Source organism: Squalius cephalus, assembly GCF_949319135.1.
Source record: "Squalius cephalus genome assembly, chromosome: 2".
Taxonomy (NCBI): Eukaryota; Metazoa; Chordata; class Actinopteri; order Cypriniformes; family Leuciscidae; genus Squalius; species Squalius cephalus.
In genome coordinates, this window is record NC_137123.1 from 25,302,044 (window position 1) to 25,320,371 (window position 18,328).

An 18,328-nucleotide genomic window follows, 5' to 3' on the forward strand; every position below is an offset into this window, starting at 1 on the left:
AAATGATAGAATATAAAGGATAGAATGTTTTATGTAATTTTTATCTAAAACTAAAACAATTGGTTTTAGTAAGCCTTTTTAAATGCTTTTAAAGAACAGTATGTTTTTCAACTTTAGTTTAATTTGCAAGATTTCATTTAAACACTTTTAAAGGATAGAATCTTTTTTCAACTTTAATTATTTTAGTGAGATATTATTGTATATTATTTTTATAAACATTTATATACTTTTAAAAAGAACAGAATGTTTTACATATGAATGTGAAATAACTGAATGTGACATACATGAAATAACTGACCCCATTTATATATACTGTTCAGGAATGTGAAGGCAGGAGGGACCTGCGACTCCGTTTCATACATTGCATTTTTATGGACATCCGTGGTATACTTTACCTCTAACATGTAAGATGATTTTTATTTTTAGCAAGCTTTTTTATTTTATATTCTTTTATTCATCTAAAACTAAAATAATTGGATCAATAAGATATTTATATTATACTTTTAAAGGCATGTTTTCAACTTGTTAGTCTGATATAGACTTCACCGTGTTTCAGATGTCAGAGCTCACAGGAATAGGGGGGCGCGCATAGACACACACACACAGACACGTGTGTTTTACTTTTTGACACACATACATTAGAAGCGCGCTCCTTATGTTTTGAGAGTGTGAGGTCATTCAGGAATGACTAAGTGAATTCAGTTGTGTAAAACAATTTTGAATCCATTCATACATTGCATTTTTTGTGGACATCAATGGTATACTTCAACTTTCTAAAATAAGGTAAGATGATTTTATTCATCTAAAACTAAAACAATTGGTTTTAGTAAGCTTTTTATTTTATATTCTTTTAAAGAATGTTTTTCAACCTTAGTTAAATTGCTTTAGATTATATATTTTATATTATACACTTTTAAAAAGAACTTTAGCATGATAATTACTATATATTTTATATTATATAAATTATATAAAGGATGTTTTACATATGAATGTGAAATAACTAAATGTTTTTCAACCTTTAATTGTTTTAGATTATATCAATTATAGAATGTTTTATATATAAATGTGAAATAACTGAATGTCACATATGTGACCCTGGACCACAAAACCAGTCTTATGTGTAATTTTTTTAAAATTGAGATTTATACATCATCTGAAAGCTGAATACATAATCTTTCCATTGATGTATGGTTTGTTAGGATAGGACCATATTTGGCCGAGATACAACTATTGAAAATCTGGAATCTGAGGGTACAGAAAAATCGAAATATTGAGAAAACCTTTAAAGTTGTCCATTTCTATTGGCGATAGTGCTGCATCCATTCACAAAAATAAATGTTTTATGTATTTAAGGTGGGAAATTTACAAAATATCTTCATGGAACATGATCTTTACTTAATATCCTGATGATTTTTGGCATAAAAGAAAAATCTATAATTTTGACCCATACAATGTTTTGTTAGCTATTGCCACAAATATACCTGTGCAACATAAGACTGGTTTTGTGATCCAGGGTCACATATATGAAATAACTGATCCCATTTATATACGTTGCTCAGGAATGTAAAGGGAGGGGGGGCAGGCACAAGCCATATAACCACACACGCACACACATATAACTGGGACAAAGTTCAAACAACCGGCAAAAACATCTGTTCTGTTAATATAGGACAAAACTACCCGTCAAAATTATGATTTAGTCCTAGCTAGGTCATAGTTCAAAACTAACTGTCAAATAACATGATTGATAGGCTAGCAGGGTCAATAGGGTAATCCCATGAACTCATACCAGGAAGTTCACCCATCAATCATAAAGGTCACCGGAAGATAAACCTGTCAAAAGGTCAAAGGTCAAAGTCGTAAATCATTTTGACACAATGTACCTCATAATTACTACTATTCTTTAATTAACTGACACTCAGGACAGGAGAATACAGGAACAGGAATAAAAGACTAACCAAACATTCAACATTAATGCAGGACAAAACTATGGTTTACTTAACGTAATCCCGGTTATTTGATAACAGAGTGAGGTGTTCCACTATGGGAATCGCTTTGGGCGTGACCAACTACAGAAGCTCCTGTGACACCACGTCTGTCTTTGACGTCATTATAGAGAGATTACTTCCCGTTCCTATGCGAGGAGGGGAGTGTTGGTGAAACAACTCACTCTGTAATAAAAGAACCCAGGATTATATAAAGTAACCCACTGTTCTCTTTCTAACTTCACTCTTTCACTATGGGAGATATAGGCGGATTGCACAACATATGCTATAAATAACAATTATATGGCATGTGATAAGGATGGCTCAGACACATTTAGTATATAAAACAGCACAAAAGTATGTGGCATTGCCCAACTTGCTGCTGCACAGATATCCTGAACCAAAACTCCCCTGAGGCACATGATGTAGCCATGCCCCTACTGGAGAGGTCCAGCATCTATCCAGTGGGACAGCGGCTTCCCTTTGTGAGGAATAGCCTTAGACACAAACAGCTGGTCATTCTTTCTGAAACCTGCTGTCCTCTCCACGTACACATGAAGCGCCCTTACTGGACATAACAAATTCAGTCTCTTATCCTCCGTAGAAGAGAAGTGAGGAGAGTGGAAAGTTCTGTAGTTGGACATCTATATGCCGAGTCCACCACTTTAAGTATGAAAGCAGGGTTAGGGAAAAAAGAAATCAACCTGCAAACAAGATAGGCTGATTGACAGGGCCTGTAAGTTGTAAGGACCACCCATTGGCCCAACAACGGAAATCCAATGGCCTGGGCGAAGGGATAATGCGTGTATGTCTTTTCAACGCTCCAGTGAAGTTCACTTAATTTATTGGAATTTAGTTTCAATATTACTTTAGCTCTACGCTTAATCTGACTCCAATTTCAAATGATAATCAAATTTAGATCGTGTTTCTGATTACAAAATAATCATAAATATTGATTATGAATTCATTTAGATCTCTGATTATTCTGAGCATCTCATAATTTCAAATATTCGTTAATTAAGGATCCGGTGTCGCTTTGAGACATCACGTCGAGAACATGCGCTCACGATCACAAACTAGCCAGTTCTGAAATAGTCAGAGGGTGCAGTGCAACTATTTTACCCTAAGCGGCCGCTCACTGCTGACTCATAACAAAGGTGTAATTTTTTTTAATAGTTGCAAACTTGCAACGTACTAAGTCAGTGATAGTCAGAAATCGGAAGGTCTCCTTAATGATGTGCCCCATGCTCCATTCATAGTGCCTTCGGTTTGATCTATCCTGGACAGAGATTTGCGGAAACACCAGACTACACTTTAATCTAATAATGATTTCTGAAAAATGCAGAATAAATCAAGATGTAACATTTATTTGTCAGGTAAAATGTATCATGTCAATTACACAAGTGATTAAAAGCCAATTCAGAAATAATAAATACATAACATAAATTACTCAAAGATGACTCTAAAAGTAAGCAATGCATTCCTGACAGAGACACACAGTGGTATGTGAGTGTTTTCCAACAGGAAAACACTGAAACAGCACTGTATGGGGGATGTTCCCGGTAAAGGGTCGCAAAGACTGCTCTGTCACCTACCCTTTAATACCCAGATCAGAACAAAAGGGTTGTACCAATATTTTTGGGTCAATTCATGTACCCCAGTGGGTAGCATCTGGTTTCGGGAGATATCTTGAAGAGACATCCCCCAGAGAGGAGAACAGGATTCTCCTAAGTTCTCAATCTTTCTCATTAAGCCAATGACTGCAATGAAATTAAGACCATTTTACCAATCGCACTGAGACACTTAAAATGATACCAAACATGAAAAGGAAAAACAACAGATTCACAAGATGCATCATATGTGATATATAGACATTCTTAGTGAACTTTTGATGACTTGACTCAGGGGGAGAGGAAGGGTGGAGGGAGAGGGGGATGCAGAGATAAGGAAAGAGAAAAGTTTGGACAGGACAATGTCCTATGCTCCGTCTTTGCTATCTTCTGTCCAGGGTGCATTTTATGGCTTTATTGCAGGGTGAGTTTTGTCTTAGCAGGAAAATCAGTTCTTACAAAGTCACTCACACGCTTAACTGTCACCAGCGCTACAAGCAGTCCCATCTTAAGCGAGAGAAACTTCAACGCTATGCCTTCTAATGCTCAGGGAGCATTTCACCTTTAGCTTGTGGCTTGGATGCAAAATAAATTCTTTATTATGTATTCATATGTATTACATTATACACTATACATATGTATTATGTATGCAAAGCCCTGCCGTGCTGGCTGAGAAGGTGATCGCGACGTTTGCTTGCTTGGTAAACAGAGGTTAAACGCTGCATCCTCTTGTTTCCTGAGGGTGCTGGTTTCTCTTATTTTCTCGAGCGCTGGTCCGAACAGGCCTTTAGTTAGGTTGTATGCTGCGTCTATCACCCAATCCTGACAGGTATAGCCATAACGCTCTCTCACCTGACATGGCCAGGCCCAAAACACGACCAAAGCCCTGAACCGCTCCACAGGAAGAACGGAGAATTAGATCGTTCATATCACATATTTCATCAGAGGAGATCAGAGTTAGCATCGCCCTCTGAGTCCTCGTCACCTGGTCCTTCCTCATCCTGTGCGAGAAGGCCATCAAACAGAGGAGGCATATACAGGGAGTCGGCTTCCATCACGTCCGCCCAGCTCATGGTAGCTGGTGTCAGTAGCCATGGATGGTCAGTAGCCATAGATTTTGTGGCAGCTCCGTACAGACATGGGCCTTGTTGGTTTAGCCACCACCACTCTCAGCCTTCTCTCCAAGATTTTCCTCAGCATTGATGCACAGTGGACGGATGTTTGCGGTTCCGCAAGCGACATCTGAGCATGTTTTGGGCCCATACACATTATGCACATAGTGTGATGGTCCCTGCCCTTGATGGTTGCTCCACATGACGATGGACACAGGTGGGATACAGCCTCCCTGCTCTTCGACTCAGAGAGAAAGAGTAATCCCATGACTCGTCACAACACGCTGGTCTAATGGTTCTCGTAGGGTAGTTACCCCTTTTAATGGCTCACATTAACGCGTGAAGCCTGAAGTTGACTTGACGCCACTGAAAATCCTACCGTTGTTATTTAATACGAGATAGTCCAAACAGAATAGCTTGCCACTATTTAGAATTTTGCGATGTCACTCAACACAATCCAATCCACTGATGTCATGTTCGGTGGTGTAATCCAATGGCGGTCCGCCTGTTGAACAATTTAGCGAAATCAGAAACAAAGTTAGATGAGCTGAGAGAGCTTGTAGTCCCTCGAGGGAAGAAAGCGCAAATGACTTCGATAGGGGTCGACATGAGTGATATAGGTGGGGGCGGAGACTGATCACAGGTCGACCTGTCTGTCAAAGACAGATGTGGTGTCACAGGAGCTTCCGTATTTGGTCACGGCCAAAGCGATTCCCATAGTGGAACAACGAGCGAAGTTAGAAAAAGACCACTGAGGAGAACTAAAGCCGGGTTCACACTGTACGATTTTGGCCACGACTTGGACAAATTGCCTATTAATGACTGTTGCGTTCAAATTTTAGCATTGATGAAATTCTGACAGTGTCAGAAGTTTTGACTCACAGTCCTGCAGTGTGACTTCTTCTACAACAACCGTCAAATTGTTTCCTTTTTACAAGACCTTGTCCCAAGTGTAGTGAGCCAGGATCCTTACTGTCCTTAAAGGGATATTTCAGGATTTAGCATTAAGCTTTGTATCAGTAGAAAACCTGTAGTATTTTCGAATTACCATGCTTTCCTCCCTCATATCCCCCTGAGACGAGAGATTTATGTATTTTTTGTGTGGAAAAAATCCTCCGATGACGCAAAAATCGTCATTTTGCATCATCGGAGGATTTTTTGGCCAGAGGCTAGAGACTACAGCCAGTAGTAGGGGCTGTCCCGCATGTTTTCAACCCGCCCATAGAGGGTGGGATCTCACTCACAGAATATACAAACAGTGTCAGCAATCTTTTATTTGGAAGCTAAGCTAACAGGTTCTTATTCTGTGGAGAAAACTGAGTAGTAGGGGTTACCATCCTCTTTTTCCCGGACATGTCCGGCCGTCGAGATTGTCCAAAATGTCCAGGATTCAGCTTTTGCTTTCTGCGGTCGCCATTCATTGTTTACATGCACACCTTTTTTTTCAATCTAACTCAATTCATTCCGATTGGTGAATCTGAATGTAGTGTTTACATGAACGCTAAACAAGTGATCAGTTGATATGTGTTTTACCATTGCTAAGAAAATACCCGCTCCTCCGTGAGAGATACGAGACCGGTGCGTCTCACAGGTGTGAGTTCTCCCGAGGCCCTAGCCTCGTCCTGCTCGCCACAGTAAACATGATGAATGCCGACTGTAGAACGCAAAAGCCGAATCCCGGACATTTTGTGCGATCTCAAAAACCCGGGCAGACTTGTCACAGAGACTCACTAGTAGCTTAGCTTTGTTGTTTAACTGCTCTCTAACCCGTAGGCGTGGCTTGGGAGTGGCCTCCTAGGGTAGCGAAGCAAGTGCATTCTGGGAGTTGTTGTCTTTCATCCACATGAGCCAAAAATACATTTTCTGGCTTTTCTCATTCTAGAAGGCTCCAAATTCAAAAATAATTTCACATTTCTACTACATAAATGACCCAATTTAAATACACATTCATCTTTCCAGAGGTGAAGTATCCCTTTAAGTGCCCAAATTCGTGAACACGATATATTGATTCCCCAGCTCGGGAGCTGATTGAGACGCACCCTAGGTCAACTTACTATGACATGGAACACAGACAAACAGGAACAGGGAAAACAGAGCCAAAACATAATGAGCATAGAAATACATGTTACATTGACCATCCTGCTCAGTTTTTGTCTGTATTTAGTTAAACATTTCCATGTGTCTTCTTAATTATTTTATATTTTCATTGCCCTGCCTGGAGCTTCAAAATGTCTTATAATACAATCCATATGCATTGTTTAGCACTGTTCATACATTTAAAAAGCACACACGCAAACATTCTGAACAGCTGTCGTCTGAAGGAAAACAATAATTATAAACAGCAGAATGTCATGTGGAAGAAAGACAGAAAGTAACACCTACTCCATTCTACTGTTTTTATCGCTTCTTTGACACACCTTCAGTACAAAATGATGCACAAGACACAGGAATGACAAAGGCAGAGGTGAAAAAGAGTTCACAGAAGAAAGTAACTGATGGACAGCTAAAGATCATCTGGAGAAAACGCATTGTGGAGTCTGAGTAAACAAATTTCACAAAAGGTATGTTTCATTTTAGTCTATCCAGGTTTACTCAGATACTGCAGATACTGTGAGCATAGGGGCTCTTTAGACAATAGTGGCAGAATAAAAGTCAGAAAAGTCAACCTGAAAAACTTGTTTTAAGATAATCTCATTGTCTTGCATTTTATGGTAAAATTAACAGGGAATCTTGAAAAGAGTCTTCAAATATAAAAAAGAATTACGAAAGACACACTATAGTTCTGATTTAAGATTAGCTCTTGCTCTGTGTTGTGATGTTTTTACATACAATACAGTTCAAAAGTTTTTGGGACTTTTTTTGAAAGAAATTAAAACTTTTTTCTGCAAAGTTGCTTTAAATTGACCAAAAAGACAGTAAAGATTTTTACATTGTTAAAACAATATAAAATAAATGCTGTTTTTTTTTATCAAAAAATCTGGAAAAAAATGTAAACATCGAAAATAAGAAATGTTTCTTGAGCACCAAATCAGCATAGAATGATTTTTGAAGGATCATGTAAAACTGGAGTATGCTGATAATGTGTGGCCTTTGTATAAAAGAATCTTTGTATCTCCGTTTCAATTGAAGTATAAGATGCTATTTGTAACATTCTTTAATCATGCTAGAGAACATGAACATCATATTTTACACAAACTTGTGAAGTTCGTGGAGCTTTTGAGTGCCTCCTTTTACAACATTTTCATTTAAAATAGTATACATTATAAATTATAATGAAAAAAAATATATGAAAAAAACTCAAGCAAAATAGATGATCTCAAATTGTTGGACCCCATTGTATGTCATAAATAAAACCCATTTTGACCAATTGTTTGTCTATACAATCACTAAATTCTTTCAGCTCTTTGATTCTTTGCTCTTGCCACAACCCTTGCCATATTTTCTAAGTAAATGTTGTTGGAGAGGGCATGCAGTGACATGCTCAAGTGCCCTGCATGGCAAACTACTTTTTCCAAGGAAAAGATCAAATCCATTATCAGCCATGAATGAAACTGAACACCAACACCAAGATTTTCCTGAGGAATAATAACAGACAACCCTTATAATGGATGATGCAGGATGAGTGTATGATCTCACACAGTCATCATTTCTACTAAACCATCAATTATTACGGAAGAGTGAGAGACGCACAGTTTTTGTTTAATACAATAATACTGTAAGCCTACCAATGAATCTCGATCCCAGCAACACTATAAATGTGTTGTTATGAAAGCCTTTTTAAATGTAATGTTTTTAGACACTGTGAACTAATGTAAAATGTATGTGTTAAATACTAAGCAAGAGAATTTGTGAATTTGTTGGTAAACATTTTGGTTAGACTTGGTCTGCATGCGGTTTTTGGACTCAAGAAATAACAACAAAATAATGATAAATGCTTTAACTCAAAACGCTTATGATCATCCACGCACATGCATAAACTGATAACACAATTAATACATACGTCACGATGATGTTTTTTTAGAGAGGTCTTGGATGAAAGTGTTGTGAAGTTAGCCTGGGTTTCCCCATGCTGCCTTGAGCGCAGCGCGATTTTATTCACGCTGCTAGGCAGTCTGGATACCATGGACAAGATTTTCCCCTCAAATAGGGAACCAATCACAGAACGGGGAGGGAGCAGGAAGACGATGACGACGTCTGCTGCGACACACCTAAGCAGTTTGTTTATCTATGGATCCAACATGACAGACGTAAAAATATATACATATTTTTAGGAACACATCTACAAAAATATGTCTGTATTTCAAGTATTTAAAATAATTTAAAATCCACATCAGTTTATTTGTGCCGACGCGCCACGCCCTCCCAGGATCTATAACGTTACCTAGGCTTCTTTCACTATTCCTCATAACCGCGCGCGCGATCTGCTTGCAGTTGTCGAGATGGATGCTGAGGAGTTGAAGAAAAGAATAGCTAGTGGAGATTGTAAAGTTGTCGACAATACGTCATCAAAAATCAAGTCCAATTTGGAGTTATCTGAAGAAAATATTGTGGAAGGCTTTGCTGCAAACATGTTCGTGTTGGATAGCAGCAGATGTGGAGCTTCATCCCTGAGGAAGCACGCAGAAACTGTAACAAAGCAGTTCTATCGAACGGTATTTTTCATATTTAACACTGTTAAGTATTTGTGGTGTGCAGGGCGTGTTTGAACATTTACAGTCTATGGTTTGAACCCAAAATTGTCAGATGTAGGCTAGACGAAATTGCGTGGCAGATAGTGTTGTAGCCGCGTCTGTTCGACTGGTAAAATGTTATAAGGCTACTCAGTTTTGTGGTAACGTTTGCCATGTTCTTCACGTACCGGCCTTTTGACAGCTTCGGCTGAAGTTGTCCTTGTGTTAATGGTCGTGTAATAACTTCTGTATGACCTGGCAATAAACATTTTTGTAAGTGTGTCTATAATGTGATAGTCTAAACTGATTTTATTGCGGCTGCGGGTCGGGTGCAGATTTTAATTAGTGCTGCTGTCGGGAAACGGGTCGGGTGCAGTTTTAAGCAGTGCGGGTACGGGCGGGTGCGGATTTACAAAATCGGACCCGTGCAGGACTCTGGTGTACACATAAATCTCTGACCCATCGTCGTCTTCTTTGTTGAATATCTGTCGCTCTACATACGTCAGCTGGTATAATTGAAACGATTGGCTATGAGCTACGTGCAGGCGCATTTGATAGACATTCGTAGCGCCCAATAAATGGCTCTGGGCATTCATAAACCACGACAGAAAAAAATAGCGACAGAAAAAAATAACGAAACCTCACAAACAGGACTAACACCGTTAAGAGACTAAGACAGTTTAGTAGATAGAGTTTGCTCATCTGATTATCATTATTCACCACAGCTTTCTATTTGCTTGATTTCACAATCTCTACTTCTTCCTTCCTCTTTTTTGAAATTGTTGGTAAATTTTCTGTTGTAAGAAATGTATAAACTCTTTTAGTGATCTGCATTGAACTTTGTGATCTACTTAGTTAACTTAATATTGTCACTGTCAAAGTAACTGTTTGTTTGTTTGTTTGTTTGCACAAAATTAGAGTACCAAATCAGCATAAGAATTATTTCTGAAGGATCATGTGATGCTGAAGACTGGGTAATGATGCTGAAAATTCAGCTTTGCCATCACAGGAATAAATTACATTTTAAAATATATTCAAATAGAGCAGGTATTTAAAATTGCAAAAGTACGTCACAGTTTGACTGTTTTACTGTATTTTTGTTTCAAAAAATGCAGCCTTAGTGAGCATAAGAGACTTCTTTTCAAAAAAATATCAGATCAAACAATAAAAAAAATAATGTCAGATCCCCTATAATACCATTGCAGACCCCCGGTTGAAGACCCCCATCTTGGAATTCTACAGATGTTAAACTTTAAGAAAGAAACCAATTTCAAACACACATAATAAAGGTTTTATTTGTTGATGTGCTTCATTTCAGTTGTCCGTAATAAATATTTTTTTCTCATTTTTGTGACAGCAATGACTTCCTCATTACCTCCTAATTCCTCCCATTCGTCCCTCTCAGAGCTCCACTGTCCCGTTCTGCAGAAAATGATCTCTCACACCCTGAACAATAACACTCAAGTGAACCTGGCGGCGGTGAGTGTGCATGGTGTGGTATCCACTCTGGGAATCCTGGAAAACGGACTGGTGCTTTGGGTCCTTGGTTGCCGTCTTCGTTGCAAGACGGTAGCGGCAGTATGGGTTCTCAATCTGGCACTGTCGGACTTCCTAACCACTTTAACTTTGCCATTTTTCACTCATTACCTACTGAAGGGCCACAGCTGGGAGTTGGGCGGCCCATTGTGTGCAGCCCATGCCTCCATATTTTTCCTCAACATGTTTGTTTCTGCCTTCCTACTAGCTGTGATATCATTGGACCGTTGTTTGTTGGTGACTAAGCCGGTGTGGACTCAGAACCATCGCACTGTGTCGGCAGCATGGAAGATCTGCGGCCTAGGATGGGCATGGGCGGCGGTTAACACGTTTCCGTATTTCATGTTCCGATCCGTCGTGCTTAAGCAGGATGGCCGCAAACTTTGCTATCATGATTTTGCACTCTATTCCTCACAGAGCACGCTGCATACAGACTGTAAGGCGCGTCAGGAAGCGACGGCAGTGTCCAAAGTGTTGCTGGCGTTTGTCGTGCCACTGGTGGTCATTGCTGTCAGTTATGCTTTCTTTGTTATAGAGCTGCAGGCTCGCAGGAAGAGGCTCGAGAGTAGACGGAAGAGTGCGAGCAATGGCAAACAGAAATCTTTGAAATTTTTCCGCAGCCTGTCTTCACCAGTCGGACAAAACGGCGTTCGACTCTCGCAAGGTTTCACGAAAATGGTCGTCACGGTGATCGCAACCTTTGTTCTCTGCTGGCTGCCCTACCACGCTTTCTGCTTGCTGGAGGTGACGGCTCAGTACAAGACAGAGATTGTGGATCTGGTGGAGGTGTCCTTACCTTACGTAACAACGTTCACTTTCCTGAACTCTGTGTTGAATCCAATTATCTACACTTTTAGCTGTCCAAACTTCTGCAGTCGAATCCGCCAAAGTCTAGGGGCGCTTTTTGAGGGGCTGGTGGAGGAAGCTGGGCCATTAGTGCTGGTTACTGGAAGGATGAAGAAAAACAATAGCTCGTCTCCCACTTTACTCAGCTCTCCAACCCCTTCCAGAGTTCCCCGCATCCAGCATGACTCCCAGGGCTCCATCAACCTCTTATATTTGTATATTATATGTATATTTGTATATTTTCCATATTCCTGTCTCTGTTCTCTCACATTGCTCAGATTACTGACTACAATATATACACACAAGATTTATTCTCATTTTAAATCAGGCCACACATGGGTATGGAAGGTATGGAAAACTGGACTGCAGTTTCCCTCAATATACATGAATATTAGCCATAAAGAGACTACATGAAAACTTTAATATTTGTCTTGAAGCTTCTCATCAGAATATTTAATGTTGTCTGAACTATCTTTTTATCAAGAAAAAAAAAAAACTTTTAACTAGAATACAGACTAGACACAAAACTTTTAATTCTATACCTTTTCAGTCAGGATTTTGCCCATCTCATGGCACTGAAACTGCTCTTCTTTGTGTGGTTAATGACATTCTTCTGTCCATGGATTCATGGTTAATAAACATATTGATGCTTCTCGATCTAAGCTCTGCATTTGACACAGTCTGCCATGAAATACTTATCTCTCGCCTTTCTGATATTGGCATCACTGGTTCAGCTCTTTCCTGGCTCATTTCCTACATCAGTAACAGAAAGTATTATATCACTATACAAGGATATAAATCTGCCACTGCTCCACTTTCACATGGGTCTCCCTCAAGGTTCAGTTCTTGGTCCACTATTGTTCATAATTTATATATATCCACTTGGTGACATCATACGCATTTACCTGTTTATCTTTTCTATTTTTATACAAACTGTTATTACAAATTATATTATCAGCATAACAATTCAAGTAAAACAAAGTTAAAAAAAATTACATGAATTTCAGAAATTCTTAGTTTTGGTAGCCTATGTCATGTTTTGTAGAACACAAAATAAAATGTTTTAAAGAATGTTTATGTTGTTCTTTTCCATACAGTAAAGAAAAATGAAACAAAAGCACGCACATCAGTCTCAAAAGGGTGCTCGACTAAAAAACCAACAAGTAAAGAATAAAATATAAAGTCGGCAACACCTAAGCTCCAAAATTATCCAAAATATTTATTTTCAAGACAACTATCCAGGGTTCCCACGGGTCCTTGAAATCCTTGAAAGTTTGTGAATATGAAAAAAAGATTTCAAGGCCCTGGAAAGTTTTTGAAAATATACATACATAGATTCGGGTCCTTGAAAGTGCTTGAATTTAGTTTGTGCAAGAAGTTTTCTGTAAAAGAAATTCCATATTATTCCCTCCGGTCCGCTAATGTGTTATTCGCCAACACTTCGTGCCCTATGCGCACTAGCTTGCTTGATTTTGCCTACGTTAGTTACACACATTTATGCGATACGTTAAGTGTTTCCTGCGTGAGGTACTTTGTGTTGTACGTTGCCATGATGTTCACGCGCACAAAACTGTAACAATGTATCTTACAAGGTAACACAATGTAACCTTGCTCTCACTTGAAATGTGTCCCTACAAGTCCTTGAATTTGAGGGTATTGGAATTGGAAAGTCCTTGAAAGGTGATTGAATTTGAAGTTAACCGAGGTGTGGGAACCCTGACTATCGCATAGCGTATGTTACGTTTCGAGCACGTCTGATGAAGAGCCTGCGTGCTCGAAACGTAACATACGCTATGCGATAGTTGTCTTGAAAATAAATATTTTTGATAATTTTGGAGCTTAGGTGTTGCCGACTTTATATTTTATTCTTTTCCATACAGTGAAATGGCTGATAAACTGTCAAAGAGAGGAAAGGTGTGATAAATGCCTTATAAAAAAATTACATACAACTTGCATTTCACATTTGTATAGTCTATGGAAGCCATATGACAGCAAAGAACAGACTGAAATTTAAGTTGATATTCACGGAAAATCTTGCTTGACTGCTTGGCTGTGGTCACTGTATTTAAAAGTATGGACCTTCTGCTATGAATAATACATAGGCCTACTGCATTCCACAGAATAAAGAAAGACTTGGATATGTATCACTGGCCAACTTTATTAGGTACACCTGTTCAACTGCTCATTAAAACAAATATCTAATCAGCCAATCACATGGCAGCAACTCAATGCATTTAGGCATGTAGACATGGTCAAGAAGATCTGCTGAAGTTCAAACTGAGCATCAGAATGAGGAAGAAATGTGATTTAAGTGACTTTGAATACGGTTTAGTTGTTGGTGAGTATTTCAGAAACTGCTGATCTACTGGGATTGCATGCACAACCATCTAGAGCAGCCATTCCCAAACTGTGGTCCGCGGACCACTAGTGGTCCGTGAGGGTACTGCAGGTGGTCCGTGGAAAGGCAAAATAAAATATAAAATAATATTTTTTTTACCTTCATTTTACCAGGAAATTCCCATTTAAAAAAAAAAAGAAAAGTAAAAAGAATATGTAGGCCTATATTGATATAACATTTTAATTAAATTGTCAAGTTATTGTGTGATTACTAAAATAGCCTAGTGGTGTTCGGCCGTGACATTCAAGTCCAGTGCCGTTAGAACCACAACATGGATCGGTGGATAGCAACAGGTACTCTGAAGAGAAAAGGGCAGAGGCAAATATTATCTCATTATCACATCACACGCATAGCCTTTAATGGTGCGTTCACACCGGACGAAATTTCGCTTCAAACTTTTGTTTTGACTCGCGAATTGATACAAAGTGGTCAAGCGTATCACTAGACGCGGTGTCGTGCCGAATTTTGACTCCTGCCAAATTATTACCCCCCTAGTATTGGTAGGTTTAGGATTAGTTGTGGGGGAGGGGTTAGAATTAGGGGTGGGGTTAGGATTAGGCAATCAGGTACTGACTTCAACGAGGGGGGTAATAATTTGGCAGGAGTCAAAATTCGGCACAACAGCGGCAGGCGCGAATTTGACATAATCCCTTTTTGAATTTGACGCGCTATTCGCGTCCGGTGTGTGAACGCACAGTTAGGCATAGGCAGTTTATATGAAACGAAATGTTTATAAATGGAATGAATAAGGCCTGTTATTATTTTAATTTCCAGTTAGTTTCTTGATCTCGCGTTTCTGAAATGTTTTGCAGATGTGCTGTTAAGTGGACAAACTTTTTGAGGACTTGTAAAACTCTGAAGATTAATAATCCCCTAAAATCGCCAAAGGTTTTGAAATGTTGACTATATTCCAGTGTTCTTATTACTGTATAGATTTCATACTAAATTGCTATGGAAATAAGCCTGTTGTTCAAATGAACCTGATTATGCCCTTGGGCGCTTGAGTAGCCTAAATAAATAAATTAAATATGTGGCAGCCGTTGTGTGCAGTAAACTTTCCTTTAACAAGCCTGTTGTTCTGATGTGATGACCAATGATAGCTTTATAGCTAGTAAGCCTATTTAGAGGTGCAGATTAATTCAGGTAGGACTGTGTGTAGACGACATAGGCTATTTTATTATGTGTATTATGAGGTGGTCCGCGAAAATTCTTGATTACAAATAGTGGTCCACACACTCAAAAAGTTTGAGAACCCCTGATCTAGAGAATGGTCTGAAAAATAGAAAATATCCAGTGAGGGAGAGTCAGAATGGCCAGACTGGTTCGAGCTGATTAAAGGCAACAGTAACTCAAATAACCACTCGTTACAACCAAAGTATGCAGAAGAGCATCTCTGAACGCACAACCTCGAACCTTGAAACAGACGGTAAGCTACAGCAGCAGAAGACACACTGGTGTCACTCCTGTCAGCTAACAACAGGAAATTGAGGCTACAATTCACACGGGCTCACCAAAATTGGACAATAGAAGATTGGTTTGATGAGTCTTGATTTCTGCTGCGACACTGAGATGGAAGGGTCAGAATCTGGTGTAAACAACATGAAAGCATGGATCCATCCTGCCTTGTATCAGCGGTTCAGGCTGCTGCTGGTGTAATGGTGTGGAGGATATTTTCTTTGCACACTTTGGGCCCCTTAGTACCAATTGAACAATGTTTAAACACCACAGCCGGTAACACTTTATTTTGATAGTCCGTTTGTTGAGACTTTACTAGTTATTAGTAGCCATTCAGTAGCTTGTCAACAGTGCATCAGTTGACACTCAACAACACTGTTTCAACTGACAAGTAACATACGTTCAACTGACTGCCTATAGACTATAAGGTACAATTCAAGTGTTAATCTACAGATTTTACGAAAAAAAGTGCCTGTTGACTGTCAATATTATTTTGCAACAGGTTATTAACCAATTGTCGACTAACTTTCAATTGTCAACTAACTTTCTGTAGATTGAGTACCAACAACTCAAGATCAATCTGTCAGTTAAATGTCAACATGTCAGCATATTAAGTATATGATACTGTATATCCTACTCAAGGGGTCTCATGTGCATCCAATTAATGATTATTTTAGCTGATTTAAACTGTTTTTAAAAAATTGTTAACCATTTGTAGATAATCTGTTGATAGTAAACTAAAGATTAGATCTGTTGCTTGTCAACAAATAAATTGTTTATGATCAGTAGACTATTAATAGACATTATCCACTAAGTGTTAGTAGATACTAGAGATGCACCGATTACAATTTTCTAGGCCGATTCCGATTTCCGATTTTTCATTGAGTTTGACCTGCCGATACCGATTTTAGCCGATTCCGATTAAAAAAAATTCTAACCACTTTACAGCACACACAAATATTTATTTTCGATCTTTTCTTTAACCCTTTCACGCGTAAGTTTAAAATATTCTAACTGACACCCCCACCCCCAGAGTGAGTTTTTTCATTCGAGGCGAACGTTCCCTTTAATGTTTCCATAGCGACGCTTCACGCGATACACCGCAGCCACAATAATACTGTATGACAGATGTGTCGCTTTTATTCCGCTTTTCCTTTTTTATTCAAAATATTCACAAACTTGCTTACCATGTCATCAATCAGCCTATCTGTTATTCCGATTCTGAAATACGTGTAAGTGAGTGTGTTTGGTCGTTTAAAAACCTTTATAAATAATCTTGATCTATAACATGAGATGGGCGCCGCAATGTTGTCCTGTCAGTAAATTTAAATTCATCACGAGCGTGATTTGACATTTACGGTCGCTGCTGAGAATGGAGATGGAGATCGCTGGATGTGGATGAAGGGCTGAATTTGGATCTGTTTCTTGCTTGCGTATGGATTATAAAGATTTGGATTACATCTAACGTTACGTTAGCTAATAAAAATTATGTATTTTGTTAATTTATTGTGTTTTGGTGTATTATGGTAGGAGAAAACGCCTTTTGTGTCTCACCGTAACGTTAAATAAACTAAATGTTACAAAATGGTTAAACGATTAAAGAAGGTATTGTTAAGGGTTTAAACTGTAGTCTTGTCTGTTAATCCTCCGAAGCGAGTTTGCAGCAGGAACAGAGATTATTTCTTAAATGAGTAACTGTTATAACGTTAAACTGCATTTAATAAATGCGATTTTCTGTAAAACTTACTGTCATAAAAGGCTAAATGTATTAATTAATAATTATTGTTATTTGTTGTTTATAACTTTTGATCTTGGCCTCGGGCATTTGAAATGATGTAGACTATTGAGAGTTTTCTCATTTGGAATGCTCAATATAATTTTTTCACATAATCAGATGGTCCAGATGTGATCGTGATATCCTAGTAAATAATGGGTTGTATTATTTTTTTTTATTTAATAAAAGTGATTTTTTTTCTCTCTGATGTGCTGGCCATATTGTTCTACTTCAGTCAGGTTAGGTATGCAATCTGTTGATAGGTTATAGACTTTCTACTGATATCAACTGTCTTTCACTTTAATTAGATAGTCCTAAAATATATCTACTAACACTTAGTGGATAATGTCTATTAATAGTCAACTGATCATAAACAATATATTAATCTGTTGATAGGTTATAGACTTTCTACTGATATAAACTCTTTTTCACTTTAATTAGATAGTCCTAAAATATATCTACTAACGCTTAGTTGAGAATGTCTATTAATAGTCTACTGATCATAAACAATTTCTTTGTTGACAAGCAACAAATAAGCAACTACATGTAATCTTGAGTTGACTATCAACAGATTATCTACAAATGGTTAAAACATTTTTAAAAACAGTTTAAATCAGCTAAAATAATCATTAATTTGATGCACATGAGACCCCTTGAGTAGGATATACAGTATAATATACTTCATATGCTGACATGACTGTTGACATTTAACTGACAGATTGATCTTGAGTTGTTGGTACTCAATCTACAGAAAGTTTGACAATTGAAAGTTAGTCGACAATTGGTTAATAACCTGTTGCAAAATAACATTGACAGTCAACAGGCACTTTTTCGTAAAATCTGTAGATTAACACTTGAATTGTACCTTATAGTCTATAGGCAGTCAGTTGAACGTATGTTACTTGTCTGTTGAAACAGTGTTGTTGAATGTCAACTGATGCA

General features: G+C 38.3%; 1 protein-coding gene across 1 annotated transcript; it reads left to right on the plus strand.

The window, feature by feature from the left end:
* Positions 1-10,283: 10,283 nt before the first annotated feature.
* LOC307149274 (prostaglandin D2 receptor 2-like) lies at positions 10,284-12,045 on the plus strand (the record flags this gene model as incomplete). The annotated part of the gene is made up of 3 exons (XM_079855512.1): positions 10,284-10,351; positions 10,735-11,985; positions 12,038-12,045. Exons 2-3 carry the CDS (start codon positions 10,737-10,739, stop codon positions 12,043-12,045), a joined length of 1,257 nt encoding a protein of 418 aa, XP_079711638.1. The 5' UTR covers positions 10,284-10,351; positions 10,735-10,736.
* Positions 12,046-18,328: the final 6,283 nt, after the last annotated feature.